The sequence below is a fragment of the Neodiprion pinetum genome, chromosome 2 (assembly GCF_021155775.2).
Source record: "Neodiprion pinetum isolate iyNeoPine1 chromosome 2, iyNeoPine1.2, whole genome shotgun sequence".
Classification (NCBI taxonomy): Eukaryota; Metazoa; Arthropoda; class Insecta; order Hymenoptera; family Diprionidae; genus Neodiprion; species Neodiprion pinetum.
Window position 1 is genome coordinate 32,447,633 of NC_060233.1, and position 20,581 is coordinate 32,468,213.

Below are 20,581 nucleotides of genomic sequence, written 5' to 3' on the forward strand. Positions count from 1 at the left end.
TAGGAGTAATTATCTATTGATTGACGAGGTCGTCTCGGGCCATCGCCTCGAAGCAATGGACCATGTAGCTCCTTAATGTCGAAGCTTGCGTCATTCCCGTGCAAAGGTCTTTTAAGGTGACCTCGCGTTGTCAAGAGTCGCGAGACAGTTTCGTTGGACAAAGAAAATGTCGCCCGGCGTCAAATCTCGTTACTGCGAGGTCGAGATTTTGACGAATCTTCGACCGATTTTCAACTGCGTTAAATTAGATTGACAAATTTATTACCTACTAATTTTCAACGTTTTTTAACTCTGATTATTCCGCTCCTTATTACGTATAACAGTATAGCGGTAATTCGGAGACGTAATTTTATACTGCTGACGTAATTTATCTCAAGTTTCTCATGGAGAGAGGGAAAGAGAGAGAGAGAAAGACAGAGGGAGCAGGGTAGCAGAGAAAATAATCGGGATAGCTGTCGAGACGGACGAAGCGGTGATAACCGAGCAATTAGAGGAACTCGGATAATTATCACGTAGCAGAACACAGGCTCAATGAATTGGAAGACGACGCGTCAGAGTCGCGCATATAGGCAAGTTATGTGAATCGGTGTCTTAGTTTATCAGGTCGTAATTACACCGAAGGGTGAAAATCCGACCGTATATTCCAACGAATGAAAAATAGTTACGTTAAAAAATTTTATTCGTATCTAGAGAGAAAAAGACAGTCATAATTGTCGTAAATCTCATGAAGAGATTTCAGGCTATTCACGTTTTTTGTTTAAATATATAACTTATTCAGGTAATATCCGAAACTCACGTTTCGTATTTTCACAAATGTTCTGATACGTTTTTTCACCTTTCGATCAACCTTATCATCTACTCCCGATCCGATTTTTTCTACTTTCTCACTTCAGGCATTCTCCAATAATTCCAACCGATCTCGATTATAACCAATCGGTCCTTATTCGGATTCGCGCATGACTAAACCGATGAATAAAACGCAGGTAAACACCATTCGGAATGGTAGATGTCGTGCCGATATTACAGAATCGGGTCGCAAATCGTACAAACAAAGCAACAATCTGCGCGGTTCAATTGTGATAAGCGATTGCATATGGATACAGTATAGCTGTGCACATTTTACCATTATACATATCGGAGTAATTATCAACGGTATACCGTACCGTCTAGGTGATATTTCATAATAATTGCTGGTATCGGGGTAAGCTGTTATTTATGCAATATTGGGCGTGTGTAACGTGTGCTTCAATCGTGTGGGAGGAGGTTCGCTGCTATCCGAGAGAACGCACAAGTATACATATATAATTATATATATATATGTACGTATGAGGTATCGGCGGTACAGTAGATTATTATACCCACACGGTGTACCGAGAATGCGGTTCAGTTGCAACTACGCGAATCGGAGGACTGGAGTCGTGCCATTCCTTGGACTCGTGGGACAAGGCATGACCCACACCATGGCACGCGGCCCATACCGGTTCGCTGGTTGCCACCATCAAAACTCATCGTAATCCGCGGTCAACTTCCTTTATGGCGCATTAACGTGATAGTTCGCTTCGAATAAACAGGGTAAATACGGATCCTGCATCGCCTCGGGAGCGTGGTAATAATTTTAATATACAGGCCAGGGAATCTAGTTTCTTCACTTTTTTTTTTTAGGTTCAATTGATACACACGTGGCTGAGCCTTGGTGTATTTTTTCAGCATCATTCATGATCTGAATCTTACCTTTGAGATAACGAGTACACGAGTGCCAAATATTTTTACTACATTTCTCGGCGATGGAAAAGTTCCATTTATTTATACTCGTCGAATTTGAATCATTTACGAGTTTCGTGGTACAAAAATCTATCGGTACAGTATCTGGTTTTATCGTTGAAAGAAGAAAAATTGTTGTTTGCTTGGGTTATTTGGTTTTTACGAATAAAATTTATTGTGACCGCAACTATCATCGTTTCATCTCGTTACCTACAGGGTCTGATAATTGTCCATAAGCTTGTTCCATACGTAATTCATGTAATTACTGCTGCGGACAACAGTTTCGTCACGAACGGCGATGACGAGCTAAAGCTTATTCGCTTACGAGATATCGTGTAAATAATTTAATCGCGATTAGTGTATGATAATTCGTATAAGTCTAGGCGTATATATACACAATGTTCCCGAGAAAATGGTCGTATATTTCTCGTTATCATCCGCAAGCTAACGTTTCTATTTATAACTCGATTCTCTATAAATATAAAAATGACTCGCTATATAAAATATACCGTGCAAATTACACGATACATACAACAAACAACGATTCCACGTGTCGCGAGTTGTATGAATTTTTCGACATGGAACCGTGGTAAAAATTCTGCCCATTAATATTACCCGCGATAATTATTCAATTTTTTCTCTCCGTATATATCGTACCGACCTCAAGTTCATCAACGCGATATTCAGTTTACTCCGCAAACGAGAATTTGAAAAATCACCGACAGAAAAAAAGCAAATAATAATAATAACAATAATAAAAACGTGTAGGTGAATTATAATTTTTTGCGGTAAACTCACGTTATGTCATTCATTTTAATCTCGCTGATGACAATTTCAGCGACCGCCTTATCCGCCTCAAAGCCAAAGAAACGAATACTGTGTACGCGCGGCCACAACGTGATGCAGTTCCTGGATTTCCTATTCGGGAGATCCAACTACGTACTGTAGGTACGTGTACCGCAATATCTCTCCTCCTCCTCCTCCTCCTCCTCCTCCTCCTCTTCGTGACCGTACCTCTGTTACATTATACTTTCTTCGAGCAGAACTCGCCACGCAAAGTTTCGAACTGCGGAGAAAATCATGCAGGCCAAGCCGTTTTGTTCTCGGATGTAATTCCTCCCCCCTACCCCCAACGCCCCGCGGTTTATTCAATGTTGGTGTTAAAAAAATATTCAAAACAAGTGGCGAAAAAGGAAAAAATTCACCGTCCGTTGACATCTGCGCAGGTCGATCAACTTGCGAGTGCAAGAAGAAAAGTTGGAAAAAAGGGTTGGTGATAAAAACGACGTCGTATTTGCTTTGGTAAGACGGTTGCGCGAGAGGCGAATAGAAGTCTTTTAGGCGGGATATTCTTGGTTCGACGAAAGGAGGAAGTAGCGCGTGATGTTGGCGTTAACGTCGATTTTTCTATTGTTGAAAAAAGAAGCATTAGAAGAATGAGAAGGTTTAGGACGTCTGGCAATAGACGATACAGATCTGTGTTACGTGTGTTACGCACATGCGTATCAGGCACAGGCATGTATATGTATTACATAGAAAAGTGAGCGAGGGGTATGAGATATAAAAGCTCGGCAAAACGGCGGCAAAGCTCGCGATCACTCGGGCGCGTTCTAAATTTAAAATTATGTCAGAGGGCGGCTGAGGGTTTAAAATAGTCGAGGCCATTACTACTTCTTCTTTTTCTTCTTCTTCTTCTTCTACTTCTTGTTTCATATTACTTTTTGTATTTTATTTTCTTCCCCCTGAAGCCCTTCTCCGTCTCTCTCAATGTACACCCGCGTCCGTAATGCAAACGCACGAGGCCTTGCACAAGAGTGCCGTCTGCATATATATATATGTATATATACGAGATGCCGTTGACGTTTATGACACGTGTACGTCAGACGCCCGCGATTATTCTTATAAGCAGGGTATCTAGCCATGTGACAACAAGGTTCTATAATAGGTACGCAGAGAGTAAATTCTATACGGAAAAGCTAATTAAAAATTTCTTACAATTTATTTATCTTCTTTCCTGTGCATATTACACGTAGGGGTGAAGGAAAGTCGAGAAATTTTTACGTCGAGTGACATGTGGCGAGAAAGAGAAAAGAAAGCTGGCACGCGCGTATTTGGACACGCTTTTTACAACCTGGTTGAAAATCAATCGCGAGCAAATCGCGCGGTGCGTGGTTGTTTTTTTTTTTTTTTTTTTGTTCTTTGTTGTTTCTTTCTTTCTTCTGCGGTAGTAACACCGTAAAAGGAGAACCACGAGGTATCTCAAGCTTTCTCATGAACGGAGTTGTATGACTGTAACGAAGGAATATACGGAACGTATTATGCATATGTGGGATATTATGTGTACTGTATACGTATACGCGTACATGAATCTTAATGTACTCGTGCGGATATTATGCAGACCCTGCACGACGTTGCCAGTCGCCACCGGCCATCTGTCAATTGTTTCTTCGATAAACGTCATCTGTCTATGGTGTAGACATGCATGGTATCCCCGTGATACAAATATTGCGCTTCACGGTCCATTATCAAAACAAACCTTCGCTATTACCCCGTTCGCTCTAAAGATACACCGTACACTGTATACAGATTCCGCGGTCGAGGCCAATTACACCGAACATATAATATTTATTATTTCATTTCACGTCGGAAAAAAGCTTTCTGTATTCACAGGAATTTGTTTACGCTTGTTTGTATTATTCGTATATATTTGCGTTTCGACCACGCTTCGATTTACTGAAAAATTCTTTGGTCGAATCTGAGAAAGGTTTCGAACTAATCTTCTCTTCTTCGACCGATCTCTCACACATTTTACTAGACATGCAAGATGAGATAGTATTTCGTAAAGAAAAAAGAATGTTGAGAGAAATGGGTGATAACTTTCGAATGGTTACGGTATAAGCTTCACAGAAGCACAGCAACGAACTCCGCTGCGTTATTTCGATATTTGAAAATTTTGATTTTGAAATACAAGGAAACTAAGATTACTTAAAAAAAACTAATGAAAACCTGTGCTATAACTTCTCGAGGAGTACGCTTTTTGCAGAATTAAAACAATTGTGAAGAGGGTTTTCAAAAAACGAAAGACCTGGAGTAAAATCTGACGACTAATGGGAAAGAATGTAGAAAGATTAGAAAATAGAACGAGATATTTTTCTACCTGTCTAATTCAACTTTCCAAGTTACGATGTTCTACGAAACAAAGAGTTTCGCGTCTTTGAAAACTCAACACCCTGGCCCTTCTATTCTCCAATCGTTCTAAATTTCCACCCCCTCACAAAAAATTGACAAAACTCTCGACTCACCCGTCCGTGTAGTCATTAGTCTTGAGAGTCCCAGACCCGTTTGCAAATTCAGGCGGTGGGTCAGGGGTCGTCGGGCTGACGGTCCTCTTCTCGCGTTCCCCGAGTATGTCGTCGAGGTCGACGACGGGGGCGGCGCCTCTAACGGAGGCCTTCCTGACGAGGGAAGGCGAGGAGAGTATCTGTTGCTTAATCATGTCTGTGGTGGCGCCGTAGGTGAAGGGTTGGCTGGTCTGCCTGGCGTGGTAGGGAATGTCCTCGTCTATGAAGTCGATGTTCCCGGGTGGAGAGAAGGACTCGGTGCCGTTTTTTCGCTCCGGTGACCGACGGAAGTTAACGTCGAAGCTCCTTATCTCTTCCCGTCGTTCGATCGTGTCCTTCCTCAGGGTGATCGGGTCTTGAGGTTCGTTCTTCAGGGTCGAATAGCTGCTGCCACCGCTGTAAGAAGGGCTGTCGCCGTTCTTCGAAGAGTAGCTTCGGTACGAATCCTTGAGCGTCGAGTAGTTTGACGATTGGTTGCCGCTGCTGTTGTAGCCTCGCGTCTCCCGGATGTACATCTTGTCGCTTTTGTCTGATCTGTAATTTTCTACCGGCGGTGGGTCTGGCATAGACTGAAATGAAACAGCACAAACGACGGGGAACGGTTAATCAGTAACACATTCCTGATTGTGAATTTTAATTTTATCATTTAATTTAAATCTTAGATTTTATAATTTTTTCCAAATTTTACAAAATATACGTTTCATTTTATACGACATTGTCCGAAAAAAATTTTCGGAATCATTGACCAAGTTGTTCGGTTTTCTTTTTCTTTCATTCTTTCTTTCTTCTGCTCATGTTCTGTAAGACTCTCGACTCATTTATATTTCCCACAGCATGCCTCAGGCAATTGTGATGTGTATTTGTTACATGTAAACGAAAATTGCGATACAACGCTACGCTACGTTTCAAGTTTTGCAATTACAGTAGATTGACGACACAAATTAATAGAATAACGAGTGAATAAAAAAAACAAGCTGCATAAGTGTCGCTGTAATCAGCAGTCATCATCACTCCGTTTAGAATTCGACAAGTTCACGAAATACTGTCACAGAAAATGAACAATTTGTTTATTCATTATATGAACTAGAATTACTTTACAAAATGATAATTTGAGATGCACCGTACAGTTATCCGTATACAAGTTTCAGATTAATCCGAAAATTTATTGAAAATATTAAAAAGTCTTATTGAAATAATTTATCTACCGAATAAAATAAAATTTCATACCAATGATTGCGGAAAATTTGCGATAATGACGCCTAAAATTTATTCTGAATGATTTTATATCGTATCGCAGATGACAACAGATAATTGTACAGATTGAAATGAGAATAAGAAGAAAGAAATTTTGTAAGAATACAGCAATAGTCCAGTTATTCGGGTTAAAATTCTTTGGATTACCGAAATTACGAGTATATTTCTTATTCTAAACAGATCATAACATATCAACGAAAATTTCTGTTTCGTATCCTTTGTCCCGGAATAATCACCGTCAGCGATTATCGGAGACATCGATAAATAACCCTCGGCAAGACTTTCCGTACTTGTTCGACAAGTGTTTATACCAACGTGAAAAAAAAAAAAAAAAAAAAAACAATATCCAATGGTTTGAAATTTGAAAACGATTACTCACCTCGACAGTAAGCATCATATCGTGAAGGAGCTTGTCAAGATCGCCGTGGCTGTTGAGCCGGTCGTTTTCGGAGTCCGGCTCTGCTTCTGGAGGACTGGGTCGTTGCGGAGGAGCGCTGCTTATGCCGCTGTCCATCGACACGGTCAACGGGGAACCCCGGGGTCCGCCAGCGCCACCGGGATTAACGACTGCGTAGAGGGAGCCATCGATGGGGCCGCAGGTGTACCCCAAGCCTCTGGGCGACGTTTGAACCGAGGAACTGGAGGGCGGGGGCGGAGACAACGGCGTGTCGCGACCCTCTGAAAAACGAAATGAAGAGGGGGGGGAGGGGTTAGAAGAGATTTTTTACGCGGTTGAAAGAGAGAGAGAGAGAGAGAGAGAGAGAGAGAGAAGGGAGTTCGGTGTCGGGCGGGTTGTGGGAAATTCAGAAGGAGTGCCGGTGGGACGTCAGGTGCTAACCAAAACGAACACAATACTCGCTTCTGTTGTATTATTATATACGGATACCGCGTGCCAAGGATATGGGAAAAGTTTATGAGAGACGCGGTTGTTTGGGAAGGTGGATAAAGACGATGAGAATCTATTAGGAGCGTTTTTAACGCCGTGAAATAATTGTCGGGTACATTGGAAAGGAGTTTGCAATTAAATGATTCGAAACCGACACAGGATCGGATTATTGGAATGGGAAAACGATTCTTAAAGTATTATATAACGAAGCGACGAACGACGACAGAAAAAATTAACGATTCATGTATTTTGGCCAATTTTGTTGAACAGGACATATCGGTAATAACTATCAAGAGATCGAGATTCGTGACTTTTGGATGCTCGTCGAATTGAGCAGCTCACAAAACTGTATTTTGATTCATGTAAGCCTGCCGAATTTTAAATGTCAGTGCAGATAGTGTCGCGTACGACTCTTAAAATATCCCATTCTAGGTCGTTCACATACGTGTACGAGAGATAGGAAATTGAATTGTATTAGAAAGAAAGAACTGGAATTTTCTGCTAATAATCGATAGGCGATAGGTTTCACGTTGCAAGTTAAAACTCTAACGATCATTTGTCATAGTTCGCAATTTTTTATTTTTTTTTGCACGAATTTTGCTTCTGAAAGTCTTTAATAAATAAGACGTTGCATAAAATCGTTCCGACTCTCTGAATTCAATTCAGTGAAGGGTAATGCAAAAATTCCGTAGGTGGTAATACAGGCGTAATTTACAATTAGTCAATTCCCGTGTTACCGGTTACGTCATATACTTCGGCGACTCCAAGTTAGTGACGTAACGCTTGCGGTAGGTTAAATTGTAATAGTTCTTCTCGCAATGACTATTTACCGTAATGCATACACACATCTATACGTATACATTTCTGTCCATCTTAGGTCACAATTATCTTTCGAAGCGGTGAACAATCGACCATCCAATTCGCGGTAGAATGACCATAAGTAAGGGTTTCATCACGTCTATAAATACGCGTAACAACCGCTCGTATATAAGCTGTAAGTATGCATGCGATGCTTAAGAATGTCTTTATATTTTTAGCACGGTCATTGATGCACGATTAAATTTATCACCGTTGTGCACAACTTGTTTATTTCTCTTTTATAGCATGCTCAATATGCTTTTTCGTTTCTACTTACGTGTACATAAATATATACACATTTTTCCGAAACATTTTTCAACACCTATTTCACTGCAGTATGTAAAAAGGAAATGAATTTCAAAAATAGCGACAAGTTCACCCTGCAGGCGAAGAATTTCAGTTTTGTAATGGTTCAAGACCTTGGACTAGTCACAGCAAAGCATCAACTCGAAATGACACAATCTACTAGGTAGATAAAGATGTATGCTGTTTTGAGATTTGCAAATTCAGTCTCACAACTGTATTCGGCAAAACAATCGCTCGATTTTTGAAGTAAGGAATTTTCGATAAGAAGAATTAAATCCAAATGAAGCGGCAACTGAGGAACGGTCCCTGGTCCTTTGAACTAGTCCTTATCAAGTGTATTAATTTATTCCATTTAGCCATCAATGCCGACAGATGTGTATATATATACATATATGCATATATATGCCTGCTACCACTTCGGTATATGCAACAAAGAGAAAAATCTAAAGTGCTTTCTAAAGTGGTCACGAAGTGGTGGCTTCTCAGTTCCAGAACGATATCTGGCGTCTGGTGGTTGGATTATTATACATACGTATGCATATATCTTGCGTACATATGTAGACATATACATATACATGTGTGTATATGTATGTATCCTGGCGAACCATCGAGGCGTTAGTAATTCGTATAAGAATTCACCCGCGAGAGCAGATATTTGCTCAAGTCATTCCTTTTCTTTGAACTCGTCGTCAAGGGGTTTCTTGATTGAATTTTTTTCATTTTTCAAACGTTCGAATCCTCGAGCCTTCTCGCTACACGGTTTCACCTTTGGTCAACCTGATTTATTTTACTTCTATATTCAGGTATATGAATATATTTACCGCAAGGTATTATTAGCCTCAAGTTACCGCGTGGGCGAAAAATAACGTGAACGAAAACTGGCTATTTCAGAACCGAAAATATTCTATAACCAATGATACTTGCGACGATTACGATAATTCTTGTATCCTTGACCCTCAAAGCGTTCGAGTTGTTTTGACCGCATGCAAATATTTCGACAGATGGACGGCGGCGAGGCGATGCAAATAATCTCTTAACGCGCCCACGTCATTTATAAAAACGCATATTACTCCAGTATGTATGCCTACACGTATGTATATTCGTTCCTGCAGCCTCCAGAACCGTCGTAAAACGAGTCGCTTGCATTATAGGTATGACACGTAACGCGTTGGACATTCTATACATCGTTTTAATTTTTTTTTTTTCTCTTTAATTTTTCCCGTTTCTTTTAAAGGCCTCGATCGTTGCGAAGCATTTTTGACAAAATGAATTTTGATTCTTTGTTTTCATACGGGCTTGTCGAAGCTACACGCCTACGCGATAACATTGTAACGCGACTTCTCAGGACGACGACGAATGCAGCATTGGACGGATGGATATGGTAGGCGCTACAATGAAGATCGACACAACTGCATGTAAAACAACAATAAAAGAATCGAGTAAAACGATCAGTGGTTGTCAAAGGATGTAATATAAACACACAATCAGGCGCACACACGAATAGAGGCCTATTGTTACGTAATTCGAACGGAACGATTTGTCCGCACTCGGCTTAAATGGTCAAGCTTCACCGCTCTGTCCACGCACATATACAACTTTGTTCCTACTATTATACCGCTACACGCGTATGTCAGAGATAAAATCTACCGCGGAGTATTTGGTTAGGCCATTGAATGCACCAGGTCCCAGATTCCGTCTCTAGACGATGGGAACAAGGATAAGAAGAAGAAAAGCATTGCTTGCAACGCGTGATTGATTGCGATAGCATATTTTCCTTCAATGTGGCAAGCGAATTTCAGGCTCGTCTATTTATCGTTTGTTTGGATACTTGTAAGAAAAAAATTTAAGAAAATAAATCAGCAAAAACGATCAATTTCACCAACAATTCACTCTACGCGGCAAGCTTCAACTCGGCCATATCTATGCACGTATACTTCTGTTCATCTCTCGTTAATCTATTTATAGATCAGACCAGAGAGAGAGCGAGAGGAGAAAAAGAGAAGATTTCGTGGCGCCGGAAGCCGGCGTCACGCGATTAGTCTGCTTGCACGGTTGAGCTGCCCCGGATGAGGTCGGGGAGTCTGCGAAATCGGGATAAATCTCGTGTGGGAAGAAGCTTCTCTTAGCAAATGGCAAGACCATCAACCCGTATCGTTCAAGGTATATTACAAGATTACTTTTTATCGTATTTGGCATCATCGTCGCCCGTCCGTTCGATCGCGATCGTAATAAGCAAAGACAGATAGAAAAATCCTCATCTGTAACGACCATCGGTCTCAAATAAGGGGTTTGATGGAGATATACATATGCAGCGGAGCTGCGTAGATCACGAATGATTATTGACTGCAACGCTCATTGCCGCAACGCCCACGATAAATCCGCAATGACTTATACCTATCCACCGCTCCTATAAATCCCAGGGAGGCAGCGGCACGTGAATAAGGAAGAGATATTTATTATTATAAAACATAACGACGATGAAAAGTTCAATTGCACTGTGCATTATCCAATGGTCTGGGTAAATTTTTTTTTCTCTCCACTTTTGGAGTCAGTTTTTGAGAAGCTCACCGAACAAGCTTGTCGCTGAAATTATTCCATAGATATGTTATTTAAACTATAACACAATGAATGTTATTTTTCATCCTCCATTACCCGAGGTCGAACAGAGTAGGTACTAAATCTTTTGATCTTCTCATCATTTAGCCACGTCCGGCCCTCGTCACTTGCCGTTATGTATAACCAGCCAGCTCGTTATATTGTCTTATTTGGCGAAGACGCCTACCTGCACCCACGACGACGACGACGACGACGACCGAAACTACGTCTTGATTTGGTCACAGCCTCGAGTGCTGTTCCTTCGAGAATTCGAGAAGAGATAAAACCTCGAGTTCAACACCTCTTCCGCTCCTGCACTGTGTCTAACCACTCCATCCAGTTTCGCAAACACCGTGTTAATTATTATTAATAAAATGCGTGCACGTGAGATTGGTAAGTAAAAATCCTTTTTGATTTTTTTTTTTTTATTTTTGTTGTTTTTTAATAGAAAAAACCGAATTCCCGACAGTCTAATGTTTCGCCAAGTTTACTCACTTCGCCTAGTTTGTTCAAATATCTTTCCAATATTGTGTCGTTCTATCCTCGACTTTAAACGCTGTTCAAACAGCGTTTATTTCCTCATTTTTTCTCCAAGCTTCTTCGATTGAATATTCAAATTGACAGGTGGTAGGAAATTTTTCAGCATCATTACGCAACTAGCCACGTATACCGATTCGGAGAGCCGTTTTTGTTCCAACGTTTTAATCACCACTGCGACGGACACCGTCCTGGCTCAAAGGATCGCGTCAACTGCGACGAGCCGTAAGAAGGGCGCAATGATTTTGCTCGCGTTTTGCAGGCCTGACCGAACGCTGGAAGCTTGCAAATATCACGCAGAGCCTCGTTCATTCGCGTGTACAGCAGGTACGAAATCCTGCAGAACCGCGCCTCAAACTCTCACTCTCGCAAGGCATACGTGTCGAGCCTATCTTGGGATATATGGAGCGGCGATGCCCGTGTGGTCCCGTTGAGAATGCCTGCATTTTATACATTTGTACGCATCGATACACGCGTATTGCATATGTAGACCTATGAATGTAGCCAATACGGCGGCACGAACCCGGTGCTGAAACACTCGAGAGTTCTCTTAACTCCTTCCCTCTTTTTCTCTCCCTCTCTCTATCCTCTCTTCAGCTCACCGAGCGCCCACAGTCGGACCTTTTAGGGTAACCAAACCTTCGGCATTACATGCGCGAGAGTCTCTGTATAATATCCCGCCTTGTTCAACGCTGCACAGTGCGGAAAATCCTTAATCGAGGAAATTTTCGCGTCAAATCGTAATGACTATTTTTCAATTTTACGAAATTAGCCAATTAAGAACAAAAGAAAGATTATGCCGCTTCTCAAGATTCAATTTATGCAAAATATGTGTAATGAATCTTATTCGGTCTGTATTACAGTGGGTTTGATATTGAAAAACTCGAATACTACTTTGAATTACAAGATCGCCTCAATTTTTTCGTAAAAGTATGTAAAATTTATCCTGACTTCCGTGAAACGGACAAACTTCTAATTGTAAATCACAAAGATTTTTATTGAAAAAATTGCGCAGTTAGTTGATTGAAGCGATGCTGGCGCAGACCTCGGTAATAATTTGAATAACAATAATACGATCGAAAGAAGGGATAAACATCTATCAAGCAGGAGTTTGATTGATCGTGCAATGCCTCGTCTGAAATTGAACGCATGCTTCACGGCACCGAAACATCGAGTATCGATCGTGATCTCGATCGTTGACGCGCGCTGCACTCACAAGATTGAGGATAGCATGAATGGGCCGAGACTCTTTCGTAACAGGATGTTAGTCGTATACAATATGCGCACTATAAGCTCGTATTTAAAATCGCAAGGCCGTCGGTCATCACACGTGTAATATTCCTCGATGCGCAGACGCGTGACGCGAAATTACAACCAACGTCAGACGAACGTGTCCTGCATGAAAAGCTGCACTGCATGCATCCACTTCGCGCATCGCGGTGATTGCCGGTAATTAATCGGCTTAAGGGCCCTGAGCTTAGCTCCAGGGTTTCGGCCCTACGTCTCCGGCATTTCAATGAACCAATAAGTAGGGCTGTACAAATACGAGGAGGTTCCGATTGGATGCAACCGGCGCATTTTCCAAGCGTCAGAGGCTGGTACTGCTTGGTGAAAAATAAGTCTAAGCTGATTGGTTGTTGTAACGCTTTGATATTGTATTACACAGACACAGATTTGTAACAGTTGCAGGAACGCGACTATTAACTGGGACAAGGACGCGTCTCATAGACGTGTATCGCAGACTTGGGTTGGGTGTATCGCTCTTGCAGAAAATCGTACCAACATGCATATAATACTCGCCGTTCCGTCTCCGATGCAGTTCGCATTGCCATTAGACGGCTTGAGTCGGCTTTGCACTACTTTCGAACCGTACACCATAAGGCAAAAACGGAACAAAGTGAAATAAGTAATCGATACAGATTGCAAGTCTTGCTGCGTTTGCAATTTCCAAACGGACCAATGAATAACCAAAAATACAGACGTTTGCTCGAATTTCTGTTATATGGTTGCGCTCTTGCTTCTAAACATGCTTGTACAGAATTTGAGTGCAAGGAATCGCTTTTATTTTGGAGCAAGATATCATCAGGCTGTGATTGATAATACAGAGAATGACAAACGATGAATCGACGTATTTTTCATAACTCATATCGGAGCGTTGCTGCTGTCTTGTGACATCGTGAACGTTTGCTCTTCTCTTCATTTGACAACGTGCTTTGATGCCGAGAGCTTGATTGTAGATTACCGATTAATTTTGATTTCAATTTTTAAATCCAGCCGTTAAAACTGCAGGGAGGCAAATATCTCTGGACCAGAATTCTTCCATTTCTTTATTCGATAGTTCCTTCCCTTTTTCTCCCATTCAAATTGTTGACATACGATGTCACGAATAACCACGTGATAAATTTGCAGCTTCACTATGTGCATGTATACGCATTTTAGAGAAAGACAATTTTTCGAGTCTTATTCTCACACCAAAGCTGTGTCAACCTAGCAGCCACCTTGAGAAAAGCCACGTGTCTCGATGATCAATTAACTCGGCTGTGTACACGTCGTTTAAATTATTTATTCGTTCCTCACGCGAAACGCTCTGCTCGTTGCCCGCAGAGCTGTTGAAATGTATTATCCAACATGTAGGACTGTGGAAACCGAAATCGCCGAAAGCCGATGTTAATTTTCATCGAGAAAGAATCGCACTCGACATTTGCGCGAATTTATATCCTTGTAAGGCTCTACAAGAGGCTGAACGGAAGAAAGAAACTTTCTAGGAATGGACTTTCTCGAACCACCCGTAAATGCATGCGCCATGCTCCTGTATAGTAGCAGTTTCAGTACGTTGACCGGAATTTCGATCTACCATTTCGGTTTTATTTTCTCCACTCCGAATTTCGAACTACATGTCACCGATTTCCCCTCGTTTCGTTCAACGGTTGTCGTCGAGATTTATAATTAAACTTTCCTGATTTTTTCATGTATTAAACAGGACGAAGAAGACTGGTTGATCATTTAACAAAAGAAATAGAGCAAAAAAAAAAAAAAAGAATGAATAATGTAATTCCTGTTTTATAAATAGATTTCAACATCGCTGGAGCATCGAGACTGCGCTGCAGTTGCCGTTTAGAATTTCGAGATGATGCATGATATAATAATCCGTACTTGCGTAAGACTGAATTAATTAATTACAAATTTCACGTATCTTGTTGTGGTGTTGGGAACGTTACCTTTGATCTCTCAATCAGGTCGAAGTAGATATGGAAAGAACAACCCATAGATAAATACATCTTTTTTTTCTATTTTTTACCGCAACTTTTACGCATCGTTGTGAGAAAATGCGTTCATTTCCTGCGGACGTTTAAAGGTGTATACATACGTAGCTGGTATTACGATAATATTATCGATCACGACTGGCCCAGATAAAATTAATCGCTTTATCGTACATCGGTGGTATAAGCCGATAAGGAATATATCTCTTGTAAATTCCTACGGTCAAGGATGAATTTAAATAACAGTGAACGCACGTTTTACTATATTCGTATCACAGGAAAATATTGACACGGATCAAATTTCAGCGAAAGAACCAAACTTGCATTTTCCCCGCTGGTTACTTTTTATTTCAACCTCGCAATCTTCGCAGAAAATTGTAATCAAGATTGAACAAAAATCTGTCTTGTAACGGGCAAAAATATTTTCTTGTTCGCCGTGTTGAAACTGTCCAACAGTTGATTATGAAAATTTTTAACATTGGGGCTAAAATACGAACGGGGAAGGTCTACTCACTCAAGGAAAAGACGATACTTCGATCCTGCGGCGAGTCGTTCTGCCGGGAGGCTGCGGTTCTGGCTAAAAATTCATCACCCTCGACGATAATGTAGTTCGCGATCGAGCGCAGCGGTAAAATGACCAAGTAACTGAAAACTCGTTGGGCAAATATGTCGAGCAAAGCGTCTGCGAACGGATCGCGGATCGTACTGAGGTGATGCTGTTGGATAGCAGGAAGGCCCGTGTCGGGGGACGCGCTTGAAGCAAACCTCGCCAGGAATAACCTCACAGTTCTGCCCCACTCCTCGTTCGAAAGGAACATCGCCCTACCATCGCCGTCTATGCGCACCTCGATTCACGTACAATTTTTCCACCATGTCAAAATACGTGACAGAATTACTCTTTTTCGAAATTCTTTCCCGTGTCGAAAAGGGAGCAATTCGCAACAACCGTTCGTGAGAGAAAAGAACTCATCCACGGAACTGCACCAATGTTCTCCGGAAAGAGTATTTCTCGTCGATTGTGGTACCGTCACTGAGGATCAACTTCGTTAAAACGCACTAATTAGCTGATTCAATATCAGCGATTAGGATTAGGCAGCCGGCCGAGTGATAAGAATGTTCTGTAAATTTCTTTGGGAGCAGAGATTTCAACATTCATGGTATTTGTAGGTAAAAAATCTTTTTGTCGGAACAAAGAATTGTCGGCAGTTCCTTTAAAGGGTAACTAAATGGCTTTACTTTTCTACAAGTCTATAAGGAATAATTACAACCTATGTACTGCTTTTCAATTTCTCGAATTTGACACTGACGCCGATCCTCCGAGAAATTGGAATTCCGTTACGGTGCAACGGAGGGCACGGGTGTGTGTACAAATCATAAATGTGGGTATTTGGAACGGTCATAAAACGGTTGACGTAATGGGTGGTAATTTTTATAAAGCACCGTTTGTTCTACCGTGAATATTAAATCTGTTACAGCTGACTGCCCACGGTATTATCATATGAACGTCGACTCAATGAATCCTAATTTACGAAACAATTCGCCACAGTTCCTCGGTAATGAAGACTATCAAACCCGAGATTACACGCTCGCGAGTGAATCCAGCTCGCTTACAGAATCGGAATTTTAACCAACGTAATAACTTTGTCCAGTGAGCAGGCATAATTTATTCATTTTTTTCTTTATACTAGTATAATCAGAAACAATACCGAATACGCAGTACGTATACGGGTTCGTCGAAAACTGTCGTAGAAGTGAAAATGAACCGACGATGGCTTGAGTTCCGAACGGTGTTTTTTTTCCTATTTTTTTTTAATCTTCTTTCCGGACCTTGTTGACCGGTAGAGCTTGAAACCCGACGAATATGATGTATCGGAGTGCAGAAAGGTAAACGGTCATTTATTTGCGACCGATGCAGAACGGAAGGGTTGAGTCAGACTCTGCGGAGTTGGCAAAGCTCCCGTAGGTATGTAGGTATAAGAGGCCGCTAGGGTAAACTTAAGCTGTGAGTATTGTTAGAAGCGTGATTCAATCCCGAACCTGTGGCAGCCATAAGCTCAAGGTCGTCGGACGAGTGCGATCTCGACATCGATATCGGAAATTGCAAGGCCTCGAACACACCTAACCGACGTTTTGTAGTACGATAAAACACGCGACAGTGATTTGCGTGCAAACAATTCACCGGCGAAATCTCGTCCACTTATCTTCTCTGATTAAAGTCCATTCAATTATCGATCAACGCCATGATTTTCAGATTTTTTTATCAATCCCGACGCGTTTTTTTCTTTTTTACCGACGTTCCCGCGAGTCGCCAAGCCAGTTTCGGATAATGGTTCAATTTTCGAACCCTTGGTGAGGGATCTTCTCTCTTATTAATTAATGGATTAATTGAAATTCAAACATACGACATTGAAACGGCCTAACTCGTCTTTTCGAATATTAGCTGTGAAATTTATTTTATTATGTCCGTATAAGCAAAATATTGTTAAATCATGTTAGGGGAAAAAAACGGGAAAAAAATATTTGCTTTCTTATCTCAGAGCCTGAAAATTTATCTCTGTTAATTCTTCAATTTTTCGCGATGTTGGAAATTAAATTGATAATACGCTAACGTTATTCGGCGCAAGAATAAATCTAAGATGTAATTTCTTCAGATTTTATCAATTTCATAAATTTCGAATAAACTTTTCCGGTATTCCTCGATTAATTAAAACAACATTTCCATTTTCCTCATCAATCCGTCTCCTAAACTATTCTAAGCTCAGGTATACAGAAGTTAATCCGGTCGAAAAAGGAATTTGAAAAATCTTATACGATGGTATTTATAGATGCCTATTTCGAGAGGCTTGATTTCCTCTCTTTTGTTTCTGTTATCCTAAGCTGCGAGCGAGTACGTGTAAGATATCCGTTTCTGGTAAATTTCTCGCGCGGCTTCATCGCCGTCTCGAGCTTGAGCTTGAGTTTTCGATTTCGGCACTGCAGGATACGTGTTGCCCTATAGATCACTCACTCAGCTGTTTACCATTTTTAAATCCATTTGTTTGTTCAGACCGACTCACCGTCCTGTTTACCATCCGGGGACCGACTGCGGGGGCGTGGCGGCGGCACGTAGAGTGCGGTAATTCGGTGGATGGGGATGTGTTACATTTTAGAGTCAAGAGATATACAGAGGGCATGAGAAGTTGCTACAAACTTTTATGTTACCTTTGAAAATAGAGAGCCCAACGCGGTCAAAGAGAGCATAAAAAAGAACGATCGAATTCCGTGGGAAAGCAAGCTTTTCAGACCCCCATTGTTTTTTACACATTGAATTTTGCTGATCAACAAAGGAATGGAAAGAAAAATCGTACGCGGTAACATTTGTTTTAAGCCTTTCGAATTCGAGATTGATGAGAAAAAAGCATCGAAAATTCAACTTTTCAACTACAAATCACCTATGACGTAGCACAAAAAATTGCGAACGTGAATTATTATACGGACCATGAAACGCGTGATTTTACAAAAGCTTATCGAAGCAGTAGATATTGCTCCGAAATTCGACTAATTTCGAACATCCTGAATAGGACGCTTTCAGGAATAACGGCGATCATAAAATTAAAAATTTATACCACGCCCATGGTTATCATATTTTATATATAGATCAAGAATCGTAGTATATATTTTTGTACCTAACACGTCGGAAAGAATAAGGCTATAGGAAATTATCATGGTCGTATAGATTTTTTTGTATTGTACCGAGACGTAACGATTATCCATATACATATCGATTTATGTGTAACTAAGGTGTACACTGTACATCAATTTAAGTCAAGGATTTATCGGCGTGCGTCAGAGGGAGAGAGAGAAAGAGAGAAAAGTGGGGATTAACCGAGTGAGCAACCGGAATGGTACCGAGTTAAATGAAATCAAACGAAATGGCACTAATTGCTTTTTGAGTGGTAAAAATATCGCTGCTGCGAAACACTTTTTGCCAATTTTTTTCAACGCGGTAGCAAAGCTACATGCGTGCTTATAATCAACCTTAAAAGAATTTTGACTTGTTGCATACAAAAACGTTTGATCTTGACCTCAATCCTCGATAAGTTTCAATTGTTTGTAATCCAAAAAAAAAGTCTACAGATCTTTTTCCATGAATTTGTTTCAACCGGCTTCGAATCAATTTGTTCGTTTGCCTTGCAAAAACGTAAAATATTTCGTTAATTGGGATAGAAAGAAAAGAAAAAAGGAAAAAAAATTTAATCGACTAGAATTATAAGCGTGAGAACAATCCGTTGAATCGATCAATTATTTCCTGATCAATTGTAATCGAAATCTCTCCAGACGAACAGGGTGATATTAAACAAAACCTGCCGGTTTGGAAAAATGGAAAATCTCGATCGGAGTCCTCACGATAAAGAGCAAAACCCGAATTTCTTCTCTCTAATTTGAATCAAACTCACCGTCGTCGCTGATTTCCAGATTCGTGTAGCTGTCCCAGTGCAAAATGGGGTCGTGGTGAGCCGAGGCATGAGGCACCGCGGGGGTGGGTGCTGGAACAGGACCAGCGACGCCATCCTGACGGCGGGCGTCGCTTGCGAAGTAGAGGGTGACGACGCTGTCGGCCGGACATCTGGGATCCTCACAGGCGATGTCGAGTTCCGACCGAGGGAACGAAACCACGTTCTCGGTGATAACGCAGGTGTGGAACTGAAAATTACGGGGGAAGGATTAAATAAAAGGAATAAGAAAAGAAAAGAAAAAAAAAAAAATACAACCCGAAGGTACTAGCGAAATTCGACAACCTAAATTGTACAGAGAAAAATATGAGGTTTGGAGTTCTAGATCGACTGCAAAGACCGTGAGGTGTAAAATTTGGTGTGAAACTGACAAGGTAAAATTTTTTTCAATCTTAAAGCTTGTCCTCACCTGCAGCGAGAACATCGCCTCTCGGCTTTGTTTCGAGTAAACGCGATGATAGCACTTTATCAGTATGTCACCGCGGAGTCTGAGGCCTCCAAGATTAACCGTGAACTCTCGGGCGTTTGTCACCGAGTAAAGGTCGGAGGTGTAGACCGGGGTCAGACCTTCGTAGACTTTCAAGAAGGCGCGACATCCCGTCGGCTCGAATTGCGGTACGCCCAGAACCGTCAGGTGTGTAAGGTAAAGTGGAGACGGGCTGATTCTCAGCGAGCCGGATAAAAGACCGCTGAAGTACTCGACGTACCTGCGCATATTCGGGGTGAAACGATTTTTGTTTTTTTTTTTTTTCTTCGAGAGAGAAAACAAAAATCGAAGCATTTTTGTCTATGCATTTATACGGCAGGTTGCAAACTGCAAGAACTGCAACCAAGTCTGTATGTTTTAGAATCAGCGATATTCGATTGCTAATTGGAAAAAATGATTATTTTGTTCACATGTTTTATACGGGTACAAAAATTTGATTCATTCTACGACAAGACTCAATTTAGGAAAAGAGGAAGGGTTTGTTAATCGATTGATCTTGTCAACTTTTTCTGCCAATTCTTCATTCATCCTCTTTTCGCTTACCTGCGATGCGAGGGAACGTGGAGCGGCCCGATTTTGTCGTCGAGGAACCTCCTCATTGCGAATCTGTCTAATGCCTGATCTCTGCTACCGCAAATACTGCTGTAATTCATGTATGCTGAAACCGCGACGCCGAGACGTTCCTTGCCGCCCCTAAGACGATGGAAAGAAAATGGATTGACTCCAATTTTGTTTTATGCAAATTCATCCATTTTCATATGATAATCGGTATCCAGGGACTTTTCGAGAAGCAATTTTTCCGT

At 41.2% G+C, this 20,581-nt stretch overlaps 1 protein-coding gene across 11 annotated transcripts in view; it reads right to left on the reverse strand.

Moving 5' to 3' along the window:
• by (focal adhesion protein tensin) overlaps positions 1 to 20,581 on the reverse strand; it is a 99,110-nt gene that overhangs the window by 9,912 nt on the left and 68,617 nt on the right. For all 11 annotated transcript variants that reach the window (XM_046613872.2, XM_046613874.2, XM_046613873.2 and 8 more), the window contains 5 exons: positions 20,322 to 20,471; positions 19,701 to 19,998; positions 19,235 to 19,481; positions 6,736 to 7,034; positions 5,064 to 5,671 (listed from right to left, as the gene is read on the reverse strand). In XM_046613872.2, the coding sequence (XP_046469828.1) occupies positions 5,064 to 5,671; positions 6,736 to 7,034; positions 19,235 to 19,481; positions 19,701 to 19,998; positions 20,322 to 20,471 (1,602 nt within the window). The remainder of the gene's footprint in view (positions 1 to 5,063; positions 5,672 to 6,735; positions 7,035 to 19,234; positions 19,482 to 19,700; positions 19,999 to 20,321; positions 20,472 to 20,581) is intronic.